Raw genomic sequence first — 17,065 nt, forward strand, 5'->3', positions numbered from 1 at the left:
TCAAGGTCTCGGCCTCACCGTATGGGCGCAGGGGAGCGTAAAACGTCCCCTAACGTGTGGAGAGGCGGACCCCTGTCAGCGCCTCCGCTCTTAAGGTGTAATGGAAGTCTTTGCAAGACCCTCAGCCTGCCAACCCTTCACAGGCCGGTCCCAGGTGTCTCTGGACAGAGCTCCCCAGAAGACACTGCCCCACTGAAGCTCCGTCCCCGTTTATGGCATTTCCACCCTGTGCGTTTAGTGGTAGGATTGCGCATATTTCAGTCAGCGCGTACGTCGGGCCCGGGAACGCCGCCGCATGCACTCACTGGCCTGCCCCCCTGCAGCCGGCGCGGGGGACCGGAACACCGGCCCGGAGCCACGAGACAGCCTGCCAAGGTCACATGCATCTTACGGCGCAGCTGTGGGCGTGGGAGGCTGTTGGTCAGCAGGGGGCGGGGCTCACAGCTGGGGAAGCCTGGTTTAATGGTAGGGCACCAGCCTGGGCATAAGGAGAGGATGGGCCATGTGACCACAGGAGCGGGGAATCACTGCTGGGCACCTCTCCCCCTCTTTGTCCGTTTATCACAGAAAGCCCAAACGCTCCTAGGTCTTGTAATCAATGAGAACCAGGCACCAAAAGGCTTCTGCGAGAACTATTATTTATATTAGTCATGGAGATCAGGGCCTCGCTGTGCCAAGCGCTGTACAAATGCATCCTGAAAACAGACCCTGAATCTGAGGAGTTGACCACCTCCAGGGCCAAGCCAGCCCACGGTGTTATTTACACACGGGGACATGAGGCGCAGAGAGATTAAACTATTTTCCCAACTCACCCAGGGAGTCTTTAGCAGAACTGGGAATTTAAATCAGACATCCTGAATCCCAGTCTGATGCCTTAGCCTCTTTCTGAGGCAGCAAAACCTAGTGGCTACAGTACTGCACTAGGATTCGAGACCTGAATTCTATACCAGCTCTGCTACTGCTTCACTGGGTGACCTTGGGCAAGTCACTTCCCTGTTTTGTACCTCAGTTTCCCTATCTGTAAAATAGGGATAAGGATACACCGCCTTTGTTCCATGGTTTGAAAGCTCGGGAGGAAAACACTCTGAATTATTAAAATAAAGAACAAAAAGACATCTGTCAAATTCTTCGTCGTATAAATAATTTATTTCCGTTCACAGCATCATGTTTGCATCACTTTTTTTTTTTAAAAAAAAGAGGGAAGATGGAAGGAACAGAGGATGGATGACAAGATAAAATGAAAAATTATACTAGGTAACATGATACTTTTCTCGAGTTCCAGGTACATTGTGAAGACAAAGTCTGAAATGGGACTGGCATTGCATGACATCTGCTGAGAAACATCTTTGAGAAAACCCACAGCCTGGAGAAAATCCAACCTGGCTTTAGAACAGCAGACTGTGTAATCATCAGCAGACTTTCTGTGATCACCTTTGTTTCAAAGGACTCCTTATCTGGTCAGTTGCAGCTGATAACAACAGCTCAACTCCCTCGTGATAGAGCGGGACAGTCATTACAGCCCTGAAACACTACAGAAATACCAATGACCTTGTTAACTACTAATTGGAGAAGTATTTTAACTTACTAAAAACAAAAAGTACAACTAGTGGCAAAGATCCTGAATCAGCCATTTGGCCCCTAGCCAGTACTGTACCTAAGCGAATGCCTACAGTTAAGCACATGCTTCAGTGCTTTTGCTGGATAGGGATCAAATCAGGCAGTGTTTAAGTCATTTGCTTAATTAGGGCCAGTTTAACTAACAATCTAGTAGGGGCCCAATCCTGTCTTACTTCCACAAGCAGTCCCATTTCAGCCAAAGGAACCATTTGCCAGAGGATGGCTGGCTGCAGGAACAAGAATCAAAAGGCCTTGAGTCACCCCGCAATTCACGGGTTCATTATTTCTAAAAGCATGACAGGTTTTGAGCCGCCCGTTTTTATTTAGCCCCAAACACTTTTAACATTCAAAAGGAAGGTTGGAACATTTGGCTTCTGCAGTGTCACAAAATAAATATATTCTCTCTCAATCGTGTGGCGCTCCCCAATGTCAAAGTGCTTCAGAAAGTGTTTCATGTGAAGGAAAAGAAAAAAAAAATCCCATGAAACGACACAGACCCTCCAGAAATGATGGGACCAGCCCACTTGTTCGAGGAGTCGAGCAGTCGCTACTCCTGGAAACGGGAATCTTGCAGGCATACAAATACCAGTTGGTTTCAATATTGGATTACTACAAAATGCTAGGGGGAGGAGGGGGAAGTACTGAATTCATTGCTGAAAGGGAGACTCAGCTGCCTGAAATCCACCCAGGTTTTCTCCTTTGTTTGGGACATGCACTCAAGCAGAAAGCCAATTACTTCAGGCACCAGAAATTCTCACGTGACCGTGTTAACACCAGTGAATCACAGGTGCAGGCCACCAGAATGCCAAAAACTGACCGCTGCGGATTTCCAAACTTCTGTCTTGAGACCCACTGAGAGGTGGGTTTCCAAGAGAGAGCACCAACCAGCAGCCAGTTTGACCCCGGTGGGGAAGGGCCAGCCAGAATCTTGCTAAAACCGTGGGTTTGACCCTGACCTAGTGAAGTGTTCTCCATTAGCCCTTTGGCAGAGATCTGCACACCTGCCAGTCAGGGCGGTGCCCCTTTACCTTAGCTGCCTGCTGTCTGAATCCTGTCCCTCAAGGGCTTGGCTCAAGTCTCTGCGGAAGCCCGTTTCTTTGCGGTTCGGTGCAGCGGAGGCGAGCCCTTGGGCCTTACCCAGCAGTGTCACACACCACTCTTTTGTGCAGGGGGTGCATACGGGGATGGAGTCAACCGGCTTGAACCAAATCATCTAATCCAAGCCTGTCTCCACCTGTAGACTGCAGATTGCAGCGAGAGCTATTGCTTACCACGGCGCCAGGCGCAGCCTGGGCAAACGAGCCGGCCTTTGGAAACGACACCGCGGAGACCCCCCGGTGGCAGAAATCCCCCTGGGCCAGAGGACTTAGCACCAGCCAGCAGCGGTCGCAAGGCAGCTAGCCTTACCCCCTCCGCAGCAAGCCGTGTCTGCCGAGACAGGCTTTGTTTGACAGAGGGCGGGCGTTCCCTTGCAGCGCTCAGCCACCCAGCAAGAGGGGGGTCTCACTCACGGGGGGGCTTCCGAGCGATTGTTTCAGTGGCAACGACTCCCTGAATCCAAAGGGGGGGGTGCAAGCCTGAAAAGCAGGTCTCCCACCTGCAAGATGGGGGGGCTCCTCCCGCAGGCCCCTCCCCCCCCAACCACACACACACACTTGAAAAAGGAAGATCCACAGGCAGGAGGAAATTGGAGCTCCGTGGCATAGGGCCCAGCCCGCCGCATCCAGCCCCAGGGCAGCGCCTCGGGCGTTCAGGGGTCCGGCCAGTCCTTCCCCGGCCATGGGGCTGGCAGAAGCCGCCGCCTAGTCCTGCCAGCAGGCTGGGAGCAGCGCCTGCCCGCCGGTTCCTCTGGCGCCCCAGTCCGGCCCGCGGGCGCCCCAGTCCGGCCCGCGGGCGCCCCAGTCCGGCCCGCGGGCGCACCCGCCTGGCCCCCGGGCGCCCCCGTCCGGCCCGCGGGCGTTACCGCTTCTTGCGCTGCTTGAGGGCCTTCCTGCGCTTGAGGATCATCTCGTAGAGCTTGTCCATGCCCTCCGTGAGCCCCTCGCCGATGATGGCGCAGGCGGGCTGGACGTGGTAGGCGGTGGAGGGGGCCAGCTCCTGAAGGGCCAGCTGCTTCTCCAGCTCGGCCACGGGCAGGGAGCGCGGCAGGTCCTGCTTGTTGGCGATGACCAGCAGCGGGGTGCCCTGGTTCTCGGCGAACTTGGTCACCTTGTGCAGCTCGGTCTTGGCCTCCTCCAGCCGGTCCACGTCCACCGAGTCCACCACGTAGATGATGCCGTCGGTGCAGCGGCTGTAGGACTTCCAGAGCGGGCGCAGCTTCTCCTGGCCGCCCACGTCCCAGAAGTGGCAGCTGATGCCCTTGGCGGCGCCGTGGCCCAGGCGGATGCGCTCGGTGTTGAAGCCGATGGTGGGCACGGTGTTGACGAACTCGTTGAACTTGAGGCGGTAGAGCACCGTGGTCTTGCCGGCCGAGTCCAAGCCCAGCATGACGATGTGCAGCGACTGGAAGGCGGCGATGTTGGAGGAGATGTTCCCCATGGCCCCGCCGGGCGCGGCTCGCCGGGCGAGCTCGGGGAGGGACGCTGGGGCGCTCACGGCGCGCCCATCCCCGTGGCGTCGGGGCGGCCGCCCCCCGGGCTCAGCGCCGGCCGGGCGGCCCGCGGGGCCAGGCAGCGCTCGGCAGCCGCCCGCGGGCCGCGCAGGGCGCAGCGCCCCCCGGCTCCAGCCGCCTGCTCCGCCGCCAGGCTCCGCTCGCTCCGGCGCCCCCTCGGCTCTGAGGCGCCGGCTGGGGGGAGCCAGGCAGCCGCAGTCCGGGCCGCCAGACCCCGCCCCGCCGGCACACCCGGCCTGGGCGGGGAGGGCGGCGCTTTAAAAGGGCAATGACACAGGCGGTGCTGCGCGTGGTGCCCCCCCACATTCGGGGGAGGAGGCTGAGCTTCCCCCCCCCCCCCCCCGACCCTGCGCGTCAGCCCCCAAGGGGCCCTTCCCAGGAAGGCTGCTGAGCCCTGTAGCACAGGCCACAAACTCTCCCGGGCCCTGCCAGGAGCAAACCTGCCCCAGGGCCAAGCTCCTAGGGGAGCAGAGCGCCCCAATCCAGCTCCAGCTGCCAGCCCTGCCGCTGCCTCCTTCCTTGCATCTGTGGCAGTGGAAGGCGGCTCTCCTGGGCACGGCGTTATTTCGAAAGAGCAAGGCGAGCGGCCGCACCGTCGTTTCGAAATGCCGGGCACCTCGCGCCGGAATAATGAACCCTCGTTTCACAAGGAGTAACGCCGCTTTGGACGCCACTGTGGCTTTTTCGAAATAGCTCCTCCCTTTCAAAGTCACTTCTCCCCAGGGCTACCAGGGGCGCTACGTCGCATCCACGTTAGTGGAGCCAGCCTCGGAGTCATTTCGTGGCTTCCCTGTCGCGTGGCCGTGCTATTTCGAAATCGTTATTTCGGGAGTTATTCATGCGAAATAAGCGGGGAGTGTAGACATACCCGGCGTGGCCTGCTGCTTTGTGGTAACAGTCGGAGCTGGCAGACTCTTTGCAGAAGGCACAGAAGTCCGACGCGAAAAGGACACCGGTCTTCCCAAAATCTATTTTCAGCCCCTTTGCTCTTTACAAAAAAACCGCCGCCCTGTGCAGCCCGAGATGCTTTCTTTCCGCTGGGTCCTGCGGGGCGTGTGGCTGCAAGCGGAGCCCGCCCTGAAGAATGTCCTACTTCCGAATTGGTTAGGGGTGGCTTTTCTTCCCCTGGGTGACACACGCTCCCCTCACCATTCACCGGTAGCCAGGCTGGTCCGGCGGAATCGGGGCAGCTGTGGAAGTCCTGAATTCGAATCCCACCTCTGTAACTGATGTGGGGCGCTGGCTGTGTTGCCGCACTGCCCTGCCTCAGTTTCCCTGGCTGGCAAGGGGCACAACACTAATTAGTTCATATCTGTGCAGGGCTCTGTAAAGCCCAGTGAAATGCTGCATGGAGGTGGGGCCTGGGCCAGCCCTCACAGGGGTTGGGTGGGAGTGCCACCCGGCCCCTCCATGCCCCCTAGTTCTGCTCTGGTCCCACCTCCAGCCGCATCCCTGGGTCCTCCGGCTCTGTGCCAGTTCTCCAGCCCCAGCCTTGGTGTGGCTCCTTTCCAAGCCCCACAGCAGCCCCCAACCTAGGCAGCTGGGTGTGGCTCTGAGAGCCACCTCTACCTGCGGGCCTGGCTGCCGGCCCCCACCACACACTGGCTGCATCCAGTCCAACCTCAGGGAGGGCTGTGGTCCCAGACGGGGCAAGGGAGGGGGTGTGACGTTCAAACGTTTGGGGACCTCTGGGCTAGTCACATGCTTCAAGAACCCTGCTGAATCAGTGCCCATAACTGGCTCCAGGACTAGTCTGACCGATAGATCCGGCAAGCCGTGGCGGCGAATCTGACTCCCATGCCAGCCCTCGGTCAGGAGTGCAGTGTTCCCTGGAAGCTGAGCACTTGGGAAGCCACTCAGAAGGGATTCAGGGGCCGCCCAGCTGATTAGCTGCCGTAGCTGGCAGCAGGTGTTTCTGTTGGTGCACATCTGCACTTGCCTTGGTGCATACAACAACATTGATTCTGCACATGGATGGAAACATTAGCAGGAACACTGGGGGAGAGCCAAAGGGGACATTACCATTTGTCTCTCTGTCTGTGTGGTGGGGAGCCCAAGCAACGTGGAGCTGGCTAGGAGCTCTGAGTGCCTTAAGAATCATGCTTCCCTGTTCTCCTCCCCCATCCCTCTCTGGCCAGAGTCCAGCAGCTCCTCCTACATGGCAAGGAGTCGGTGGGGCCCCTTGCCCTGCTCTGCCTTCAGAACCCCTAGGCAGCTCGTGCAATGGAGGCCAATTAGGTTCCCTGGCTCCCCTGCCAGGGGGTCCGCCAGGGTTAACTCGGTGAAGCGCAGGTGGGGAAAGGCTGGGACAGCACCGTAAATAAAGCCGGGGGGGGGGGGAGGAAACAGCTCCCTAGAAGCCTTTCAGGAACCAGGAGGGAGTCCAAGGAGTGAATCCGCCCTGGGACCCTGCCCTGGCGTAAGGAGCCTGGTGAGAGGCTATTCGGGAGGGGGGGGGAGTAGCCCAGGGAGCAGAATTTGCTCCAGTGGGAAGCCCAGAACCAGGCCAGGAAAGAGAGAGAGGTTGGGGGGAAGGCGCCCAGCCCAGGGACACCGAATGGAGACTCAGCAGGCCTGGACTGAAGCTATAGGGTCCCAGTGGGGCAGGTGGGTCCCATGCCAGGCACCCGTCTGGTGGCGCCACGGAGCCCAGGCTGGGCCTGAGCACTCGCTGGAGAAGCGATATAGTCCCGCCTCAACCCTGCACGGGCCGGCGGACTGACCCGGGGCCGGGCCAGAGGGCCAAGTCCCAGGAGAAGAGGTTCTTGCGGCATGCAGAAGGGGCACCCCCAGCAGTCCTGCAAGGGCTGCTTCCCCAGAGCCAGGGACCCTCCTGGCGAGTGGAAACCCGCTTCCAATGTGCCATCTAGCGCGGCTCTTTTCAGGAGAGAGGCCAAGCTAACGGCAGAGGGAGAGTCTGCAGCGTGGCCCCTTCCTGTGCAAGCAGGAGCAGTGTGGCTGCCGTCGGACCATGGCGTGCGAATTAAAACCCTGCCCCTCTGCCTCTAGCTAGCTCTTCCGTGCCGCCGGGGCCGCGCTGGGCCGCGGGGGGATCCCCGCTCCGGGAAGGCAGCCCACTTCTTTCACCCCCTGGAGAGCAGCACAAAAGGGGACACGCCCCTGCTTGCCACGAGGGCTGACCTGGAGCCCAGCACCCCGGGTTGGGGGGCAGCCAGCAGAACTGCGGGGCTTATGGAGGAGCAGGCCTAGAAGACACAAAGGGGGGGGGGGTCAGTTCATTCATTCATTCTTGCAGCCTGCTCCCTTCCCTTCCGCTCACCCCCCCCCCTCCCCGGGCATCCTCGCTACACCACAGCGCCCTCTGCTGTGGCTGGGGGGGAGAAACCGGAGCTGCCACGTGGCCCCCAGAGGCCTCTTGCTGTGTCCTTTGCTGCGAGCGGAGGATCCGAGAAGAGCTGGTTTTGCACAAGCAGTGGTGAAAGTAACTGAACATTTCGTACAGGCTCTGTCCTACTGCAACCCGGCCAGCTCTTTAAACAGCTCCCTGCTGGTGTTTGCCGCAGCTCAGCCCGCTCTTGCCGGAGCTGCCCGCCGGGTCCCCGCTTCCTGTCCCCTCTGTGCACGGGTGGGTCTCAAAGCTGCTGCGGTGCACGCAGGTGAAAGGACAATCGGGGGGGACGGGGACGGGGACTCTATTTTAAAGCAATAGTGCAGCGAGCAAGGGGAGAGCGTTCCATCGCGCACCATTTCCGACGCAAGGGCCCAGAGCCTCAACGGAATTTCAGTGCCTCATGGGGCAAGATTTTCCAGGGCACATACATGACTAACTTGCCTAAGTCTTATTAAAAGTTAGTGGGACGTAGGCACTCCCAGGCAACTTGCAATCAATGCTTAGGTGCATGTGAAAATCCAGTTGATGCCCATCTCTTCTCAGCCCTGATGACCTTTGAAAATCCGGCCCTAAATCACTTAAGAAAATGAGGCTCAGATTCCTAAAAGTTGGTAGGTATTTTTCTGTTGAAATAAACAACACAAAAATTCACGGGATTTTTTTTTCAAAATTTCATGTGGAAAAGTAATTGCCCCTCTCCCCCCCCCTCCGATCTAGTAAGGAGGCAAACAGTCCCACAAAGCAGGGCGCATTGAGAAAGGAAGGCTTGTTTCAGGAGCATCCAATCTGCACAAGAAAGTTAAATAAGAATTCAACACGTTTTTTCCCCCCCAGCACAAGGGTGTCCCCCAATGTGGGCATCAAACCATTATGGTGCACAGAGCAGTCCTGGCTGGGAACCGGGAGATCCTGAATCAAAGGGCGATTGCTCTTGCTTCAGCTCTGGGCATTTGTCTGATGAGGCTTTCCCTTTCCCACAAACGAGGGCGGAAAGGAAAAGACGGCGGATCCTTTCGGCTAGACCAGCAAGTGGAGGGTGTCAGGTCACTCCCACTCCTCAGGAAAAGAGGATCGATGAGCCAAGGCTAGGTATAAGCACCACTTTCCCCTGGCGTCCCTGCACTAGCTGATCGGACGGTAGGGCTTGTCTCTGCCGGACACGCTACAGTGGCACCGCTGCATTCATACGCCGGCGCAGCATCTGGGGAAAAGGCTGGGCCGATGGGAGAGAGCTCTCCTGTCGGCATCATAAGTTCCCCTCTGTGAGAGGCGGTAGCTCCCTGGCAGGAGACGGTGTGGTGGCCCGCCCTGCCGCTTGTAAGCGTTCATGACGGCGACGGACGCCTGCAGCGCTGCTCGCTGGTGATGCAGCAAAGTGAGCCTCTGAATTCAAAGCCCTCCCGACAGGTATGCAGGGCTTGAGACCTGGACGCTGGCAGAAAACACACCTGTTTAGCCACTGCACCCGCCGGAGCCAGTGACTGACGGCTGGGAGTCCCCAATAGTCACCTTGGGGGCAGCAGGCTGGGCTAACGAGGCCACTCTGAGCAGAGGTGGATGAAGATTTACCCTTGTGGGGCTCTCGTGGCCACAAAGAACACTAGGCCCTCCACGCATTGCCTGCCACGGGGCCCCAGTGGGGACAGGATGAAGTGAGTTGCACTGTATGCAGTGGGCAAAGCCTCGGTCTGTTGTTTGACCCTGTATTGGTTTCCAGTGTCGTTCCTGAGCAGAAAACTGTGCAAGAGTGAGTCATCTCATCTTCTCTCTCTTCCCTGCATTTGCAAAATGCACATCAGCTCTGCATGACAGCCAGCATGTAAAGCCCTGGAGACACACTTTTGCCGCAGAAGACAGCTACTGTCTTTAAATGGAGACCTGTTAGTAACAGCTGCGCAGAGGGTTGTTAAGCGTAGACTTTTAGCATGTCTCATGTTCATGTTTCATACCGAGTGTGTGGGCTGCTGCTCTGCTTGGAAGCAAGATCGCTTGCTGACACATGCCCCAACACTAGTGGTTCTCAACTCATTTCAGTCCACGGACCACCAGGCCAATCAAAATATTTTCGTGGACCACTTCCTTTTTGAGACAGGATACAAAAGAGCAGACAACGAACATTTTTGGTTTGAAATGTATTTCTTACTAACAGATTTTTGGTGCCTGCCCATGCCGCATGACTTTGGACAATGTTCCTGTGAGCCACCGAAAAAGTCATCATGGACCACCAGTTGAGAACCACAGCCCTACACAAAAGCAAACGCAGCCTCAGCTCAGAAAAGCTGGAATTGAGGCTGTTGGAAGTGCCACGGGTGTATCACGGACGGCATTCACCAGGTGGTGCTTTTCCAAAGCGAGCTGTGAGTGAGCTGGCTGTAGAGGCGCGAGATCTTGAAGAAATGCTGATCGGCCAATGTGAAGCAGTGCCCTTTGGTAGCGGGGCACAGTGCTACAGCCAAGCCCCAGCATTCAAAAAGCACGCTATCCATTCAGCATAACACGAGATTGGCTCGGAAATCATTAGCTCTAATAGGAGAATACACGTGTGGAAGTGGTTTGGATTTGCCTTCTAGGATTTGGGCCGTTAGAATGTGCAGGTGTCATGTTTCCAGCTCTTTTCTGCAATGCTGAGGGTTAGAAATGCGTTTCTTTGTCGAAATGCAAGTGGAGAATTTCATGTTTCATCCCTGGACTCCAGGAGCTGATGCTTTGACAAACACACCCAATGGATGCACTGGCACCGGAGTATAAATCGATTTTCTCTTTCGCTCTGACCAACATTATTCTTAGATGTAGCTGCTGCCTAAAGACACCCAAACAAGCATCGTTCACATTACTCGGGGTCTCCCTCTAGTGGCCAGCCCAATTCGAGAGGTTTGCAGCTATTCTTCAACTTCAGCTCCGCAGACAGGTCCATGTACCCAGATCCAGAGATCTCAGTTCAATCCCTCCACGTGGTTCACCCAAGCACGTCATTTCATAAGTAAACGAAATGTGACCCGTCATGTGAAAACATTCCTTGGTTTCACACGGCTTGTGTCTCCCTACATCTCAAAACTGCTGGGGCTCAGAGCCAGTGGAATGACCTGAGCGTTTGTGTATTTGCTCGCTGGTGTAGTCGTGTTGGTGCCAGGGTATTAGTGAGCGAGGCAGTATCTCTTACTGGCCCAGGTTGTGTTGGTGACAAGCTGTTAAGCTTACACAGAGCTCTTCCTCAGGTCTATGCACCGCTTTTCTGATGAACTTAGCCTCATTTCCGGCTTGTGGCAGACTCACGAAGAATGCGATTTCCTCACGTGGATCCTTTAGTCAACATTTGCCAGTGGATTTTGGTATGAATCATAGATGTGTAGGGCTGGACAGGATCTCCACAAGTCATCACGTCCAGCAGACCTCGCTGAGGAACGACCAAGTAAACCAAGGCCATCCCTGACAGAAGTTTGTCTAACTGGTGCTTAAATGCTTCTAGTGATGGGGATTAGCCAGCAGGCTACTGGGAATAGAAATCTCCTGAGGCGTAGTTCACTAAACCACTATTGAAATATGGCTCGTCATACTGCCCTCATCTTGTCTATACCTTCTTCCTTCACCCAAGCCGCCTTGTTCTGCTTTGAAACGCCACAACAAAGACTTCTTTGGTAAGTAGGCGAGGGAAATATTTTTAACAGCTAAACAACTGTGGGTAGAATCTTTCCCATTATTGACATTGATCTGATAGACGGATCCCAGGGGACGGTCCAAGACTCAGCACTACATCCGAGGAGCTGGAAGGAAACAGGCAGCGTGGGCTTGATGGCCTGTTAATGGAGAGCTGACATCGAGGCTGTGTAATTGACAATCAGACCATTTGTGCGTGTCTCTGACAAGCGCATCAATAACCTTTGCATCTCGGCTGAGGTACAGAGTTCACCAAACCCGCCCAGATGGAAATTTAGGGAGAAAGCATCCCAAAAAAACTGGCTATTTCTTCTCTCCTCCTCGCCACCGATGCTTCAAGGCTAGGCAGACATGGTTAAAGGAAACATTAGCATTTCAATGGGCACCTGTGTGCATCTGACAAAAGGGACGCTCGTCCCCAACTCTTCGCTGGAGAAGCAAAAAGACACTGCTGCCATAGAAACTGTTTTCAGACATGGTAATTATTCCCTCCCCTTCCCCGACTAATCTTGTGCTTAAAAGTATTTTTCATTTTCCTAGATGAACAGAACACACACACACAATAGCAGTGGCTGGAGCCAATGCAATGGGTTTTTTTCCCCCCCCTCCTGCATTTCCTTGTGGTCACAAATTATCCTTAATGGTGACACTTCATCTGCATTCACTTAGCATTTTATAATGCAAGGAGTAAGTGTTGGAGAAGCCGCTTTCAGACCCTGCCTCAATACAGGGCAAGGTGTATACCGATGGGATACACAGGATTGCAAGCTGCGATGTGGTATCTCTTTCACACCCACCCCATTTTCCTCGGGTTCTTACCCTCGTCACTCTTCTGCTTGCTTTTGTTTCCAAATTAAAAAGAGCCCCATCACACCAATCCCAGGAAAGGGCAGGACTTGGGATCGCGTGGCTTGCCGCTCTGAATCCAGCAGATCATATCCTGACCAGACAAAGGAGAGCAGAGGCTCAGCCAGCGTAGGGTTGTCTGTGGTCTGGCTCTTGCAGAGGATGGGTCCTGACCATCAGTTGCTAGGATACAGATTGTGCGGCCATTTTCTGAGCCCAGGCAGCATTCACACTTGCGTGGTAGGGTCCCTGCAGTGATCACACCTCCCGGTCCCACCACCTGGACACGTGTGCCACACGGAGGGGAAACTGAGGCACGCACATTCGTCAGACAAAACATTACTAGCATATCCCGTTTGTCACAATACGTACCTCTAGGCCTTCGTATTTATGTCATTCAGTAGACATGTTGAAGAGAAGCCAGACGGAGGCTACGTCTACATTACAACGATCTATCGGCAACAGGTACACAAATCGCGCTCCGCAATTGGCGTACCTTTTCCCGATAGTTTTGTCCGAAGAGGTTTTTCTGAAATTTGGCCGGTCTACACTGGGCCACATTTCAGAAAAGCCTCCTCTTTCGGAAGAGCCCTTCTTCCTTGTGGGAGGAGGAAAACAGGGCTTCCGACAGAGCGCATCTGCTCTTCCGCCAGAAAAAGCGGACGAGCACAGGCGTTCCCTGGATGTGGCGTAGAACTAGCCTCTCTCCAGGTGGATATAGACACCTAAGCCGGTTGGACAGGTGAAGATCTGATTCGCTATCATTTCCATAATGAACTACACCGCAAAGACTCCTCAGCAACAACTCGATGCTCAGCCCCCCATGCCTGGCAGTTTCCTGTGCGGCCGTCAGACCCACCAGAACTTTCTTGCCCTTCTCCGTGACACACATCCAGTGCCCTGGGTTAGGTGGACGGCTTGGTCTTGGCTACGCTGCCCTCGTCTGAAGCCAGCCTGAACAAAGGCCAGTGAACAGCCTAGGGCCCAAGGGATGGGAACAGATTTGTGTCTGTGAAAGCGACGAGGCAGCGGCTCGTAGGGTCTCCCAGTGGCTTTGGCCCGGCACAGCATTTGCCGTGCACCAGAGCTTTGAGATGCCGTTATCCTACTCCTGGGGCGAGCCCGCGCTGCAGGCAGAAGGGGCGGAGGATAGACATGAAAAACCTCCTTCACTACGGTGGTGACTGGATGGCGACCTAACGAAGGTTGACTTCGTTACGTTGCTTAGGCCGTGCGACGTAACCTGTATCCCTTTCACCACAGCTGGGCCGGATGTGGCCGCCTAACACTTTGATCCAGCCCACGGATGGCATCTGGCTGCTTTCTATTTATACCTGCTGCTTGTGCCACCAAATCTCCAGCCGGTGGCTCAGGCAAGACGGTTCCTATTTAAATGGCTCCGGGTACTATCTCAGCAGGGCCTAGAGCTGCACGCCACAAGCCCTTTAAATAGCCACAGCAACCCCAGGCGGGTGGCAGGCAATGCAATTGCGGCAGGGCCAAGAGTGTTGTGTCTTTAATTCAAAGCATCCGGTCCCAGACAATTCTGGGGGAAAGTTAGTCCCTGGCCCTGCCCCAGGCCCCACCCCTTCTGGGGGTGGAGTCAGGCCGTGGCCATGTACCAAAATTCATTGAGGCCCCCTTGTGAAAACTATTGCCCACCCCTGCCTTTCACCCTCTGCGCCTCTGTACCCCGTCTGTCAGCAGAAGATAATGACATTGTGGTTTCTCCACATCTTTGGGGAAGATGCATGTATAACACCTAGCACGGTGGAGCCCTTATCTCAGTCGGGGCCTTTCTACCATGGTATAAATACTATCGATCCATCTGGAACATCAGGCTGCTCCAAACCCGGCCTGTGTAATGAGAAGCAGATATCTAAGCGATGGCTTTCCAGATGCCAGATAGATTCTTTGTTCATTTCCCCGCTCAGCCCTGTGTTATAATCTCAGCTGATGGGAGGCCGGATCAAGGCCTTCCGTTGGTCCGGCCACGGTTGAGTCACGGCTGTGTGGAAATGCAAACGTTCTCCAAAACTACAGCATTGCTGTGGCCAAAGGCAAGATTCTGCGGAAGGAAAACGTTGTGAAATAATTTGGCATTGCCAAGACATGGAGGCGAAGCTCATCCCCCATAAAGCTGAAAGCCAGGAAGAGCCGAGATTCTTGATTTGCGTCTGGGTTGTTCACAAAAGCTTTGTCTGGGGCATTATATTTGCATCACTGCTCCAATTGGGTCGGAGTCCTTTCGCCCCCCACCCCTCAACTCATGAAACTCCGTGGGAAGAGCAACTCCTCTGTAGCGTGGGGAGTTAGCGCGCTCCGTCACATCGCGGCAATACACGGCCTGCCACGTTCCAGTGGCCACGGATACCTCCATGGCGTGTTACCTACCAGACAAACCGGGGGCAGCTGTGGCTGTGATGCAGGCAGCAAAGTGCAGGAGCAGGGCTGGATCTGTCTGCCCATAGTGCCAGGGTCAAATTGCCGCCTGAGGGCTGCTGATCAGCTGGTTCACCAGAGGCACCGTGCCCCGAGGCAACAAGGCCTGCAGTGCACTCTGACGCCTGTCGCCCTGGGAGTGAGCCAATGCAGCACAGTGCACGGAGCACAGCTCGTGTTGCACAACAGGGGGCTGTGCCAGCAGACGGCGTCTCAGTCCCAGCCAGCTGGGGCCAGATGGGGCCGGCCCTACGAGCAACTCCCTGCCTCTCAGCAGGTGAACACAGGGCACCTTGCCTGAGCAACCCCCGGCCTGGCCAGTCCCTGTTTCACGACACCCCCCTGGAATTCACAGATCAGCTACTCCCAATGGAACTGTCCCCCCGTCCTGTTTGACCGCCGCTCCCCGACCCACTCGACACTCTTGCACGGGCGAGCAGCATGCGCTTAGTTAACACAGCGCAGACAGTCCCATCACAGCAAGCTGAAGGCACTGGACACAAAAGCGCCTCCATCAAAGAAAAGCCTCCCATGCATTCTGCAGCCTGGACTTCATTGACAGGACCCTTTCACATCTCGCTGAACATTGCTCGCCCAAAGGGCCTTACGGGTTGGCTTCCTGGGGCCCACACACTGTCGGCGTGCTCGTAGGTGAAAGACTATTTGCAATGCCACGTACACCAGAACTGGCCTTTCTTCTGGACTCAGAACCCAGGCGCCCTCCTGCAGCGTGCGCCTTCCCGTGGAGGGCCTGGGCTCCCGTTGGTTGGCCGGTTGCTGCATACGCAAACCTTGTGAGGCACACAATGCACATCAAGCAGACAACGTGTATCCATCCTCCCCACACTGCTGGGGATCTTTTACGACCACAGATTCCATTACAGATGCTTCACGGCGATGGTGATCATGGATGATGGTAGGGTTGGGGGAGACAAGCCTCCACTACTTCCTCCCGCCCCACCCCTTCTTCCCAGGCCACGCCCCCTACAGGAGCCAACCCCCCTCTACACCATGGGGAAGGCGGGTGCTGGGGGGGCAGCAACCCTCTGCCCCCAATACTCCTACAACAGGCATTCTGGGGGCGGAGTGTGGGGGGGGCCAGGCTGGTGGTTTGGGAAGGCAACGCCTTCCCCTGCCTATGATACCCACCACCCCGGGACTCCTGGCTCTCAGCATCCTTACCTGCCTCCATTATTGCACATACCCTTGACTCAGGGCAGCCCCATATGACGCCAGGCCTTCCTGTGCCCTTGGCAGCTGGGACAGGCTAACGGCCATGCCAGGCGCGCTGCTTCCTGGGGTGATCGCGCCCAGGGGACGCCGGGGCAAAGTCCCTTCCGCCAAAAAGGATTGAGGCCTGGGTGAGACAGCAGCAGAACCCCTAGCGCCGGGCGGGGGGGGGGGGGGTGACAAGCCCATCTTAGAAAGGCGGCTGATGCGCAGGGTATGACGGGCCCTAACAAGAGCCCCATTCTAATTGGCTCACAGCTCCCCGGCCTGCAGGAGAATTGCTTTGCATCGCGCCATGTGCTGGATCTGCTCTAAGCAGCAGGTGCTGCTGCTGCCCTGTTTAATACTGACTTCCCCTCGGCCCCCCGTTTGCTGTTCAAAGCCAACGAGTCGTGGCGTAGCCCGGAGGAACGCTGAGGTGTCTCTGGCCTCCGAAAGCCTTTTTACAGCATGGAGTGACCTGTATAAGGGGAGGGTTGGATGAGATAACATGATCTTGGTAACTAATTGACCATTCATTATCAGTGGGAAATAGGTCAATGGAGGGATGATAGGAGTTGCTATAGGGAACTTTCTGGGTGTCTGGCTGGTGAGTCTTGCCCACATGCTCAGGGTTTAGCTGATCGCCATATTTGGGGTCGGGAAGGAATTTTCCTCCAGTGTAGATTGGCAGAGACCCTGGAGGTTTTTCGCCTTCCTCTGTAGCATTGGGCACAGATTACAGCTGGAGGACTCTCTGCATGTTGGGTCCTTCAAAGTATTTGAAGGCTTCAATATCTGAGATATAGGTGAGAGGATTATTCTAGGAGGGGTGGGTGAGATTCTGTGGCCTGCACTGTGCAGGGGGTCAGACTAGATCATCATAATGGTCCCTTCTGACCTTAAAGTCTATGAGTCTATGTCTATGTCCGCAAAGAGGGGTCGTCTAAAGTAGGGGTATTTGCACTGGTGTGACCACAGCACTGCACTAGAATTGGTGCACCGAGCCCCATTGCTGTAGTGGAACCGACCCTATTTTACGTCTCAAAGGAAGTGCTATCTGAAACCTGCAGATAAGGGAGCAAAAGCCCAATCTGGGGGCCTCAGACATCAGACTAGCACCCCCTTGTAGCAGCACGGTGACTAACTGTATTTCACGCTTACCGAGCGCACGGAACACCCAGAGCCTGCCGAGCAGGAGGGCGGTGCACAGACGGATCCTAACCAGAAGCGACAACACAATCCCCTTCCCATGCCACGCAGACAGGCATTCGAAGTGTCCCTCAGAACCCAGGTCATCCTCTCGGCATGGCCGCAGTCCAGGCCAGGGCAGC

At 56.0% G+C, this 17,065-nt stretch overlaps 1 protein-coding gene across 1 annotated transcript; it reads right to left on the reverse strand.

Moving 5' to 3' along the window:
- Positions 1-1,193: 1,193 nt before the first annotated feature.
- Positions 1,194-4,424, reverse strand: ARL4C (ARF like GTPase 4C). The gene has a single exon (XM_089779843.1). The coding sequence runs from the start codon at positions 4,153-4,155 to the stop codon at positions 3,577-3,579; it is 579 nt and encodes a 192-aa protein (XP_089635969.1). The 5' UTR covers positions 4,156-4,424; the 3' UTR covers positions 1,194-3,576.
- Between the last annotated feature and the right edge of the window lie 12,641 nt (positions 4,425-17,065).

The sequence above is a fragment of the Pelodiscus sinensis genome, chromosome 7 (assembly GCF_052426305.1).
Source record: "Pelodiscus sinensis isolate ZL-2025 chromosome 7, ASM5242630v1, whole genome shotgun sequence".
Classification (NCBI taxonomy): domain Eukaryota; kingdom Metazoa; phylum Chordata; order Testudines; family Trionychidae; genus Pelodiscus; species Pelodiscus sinensis.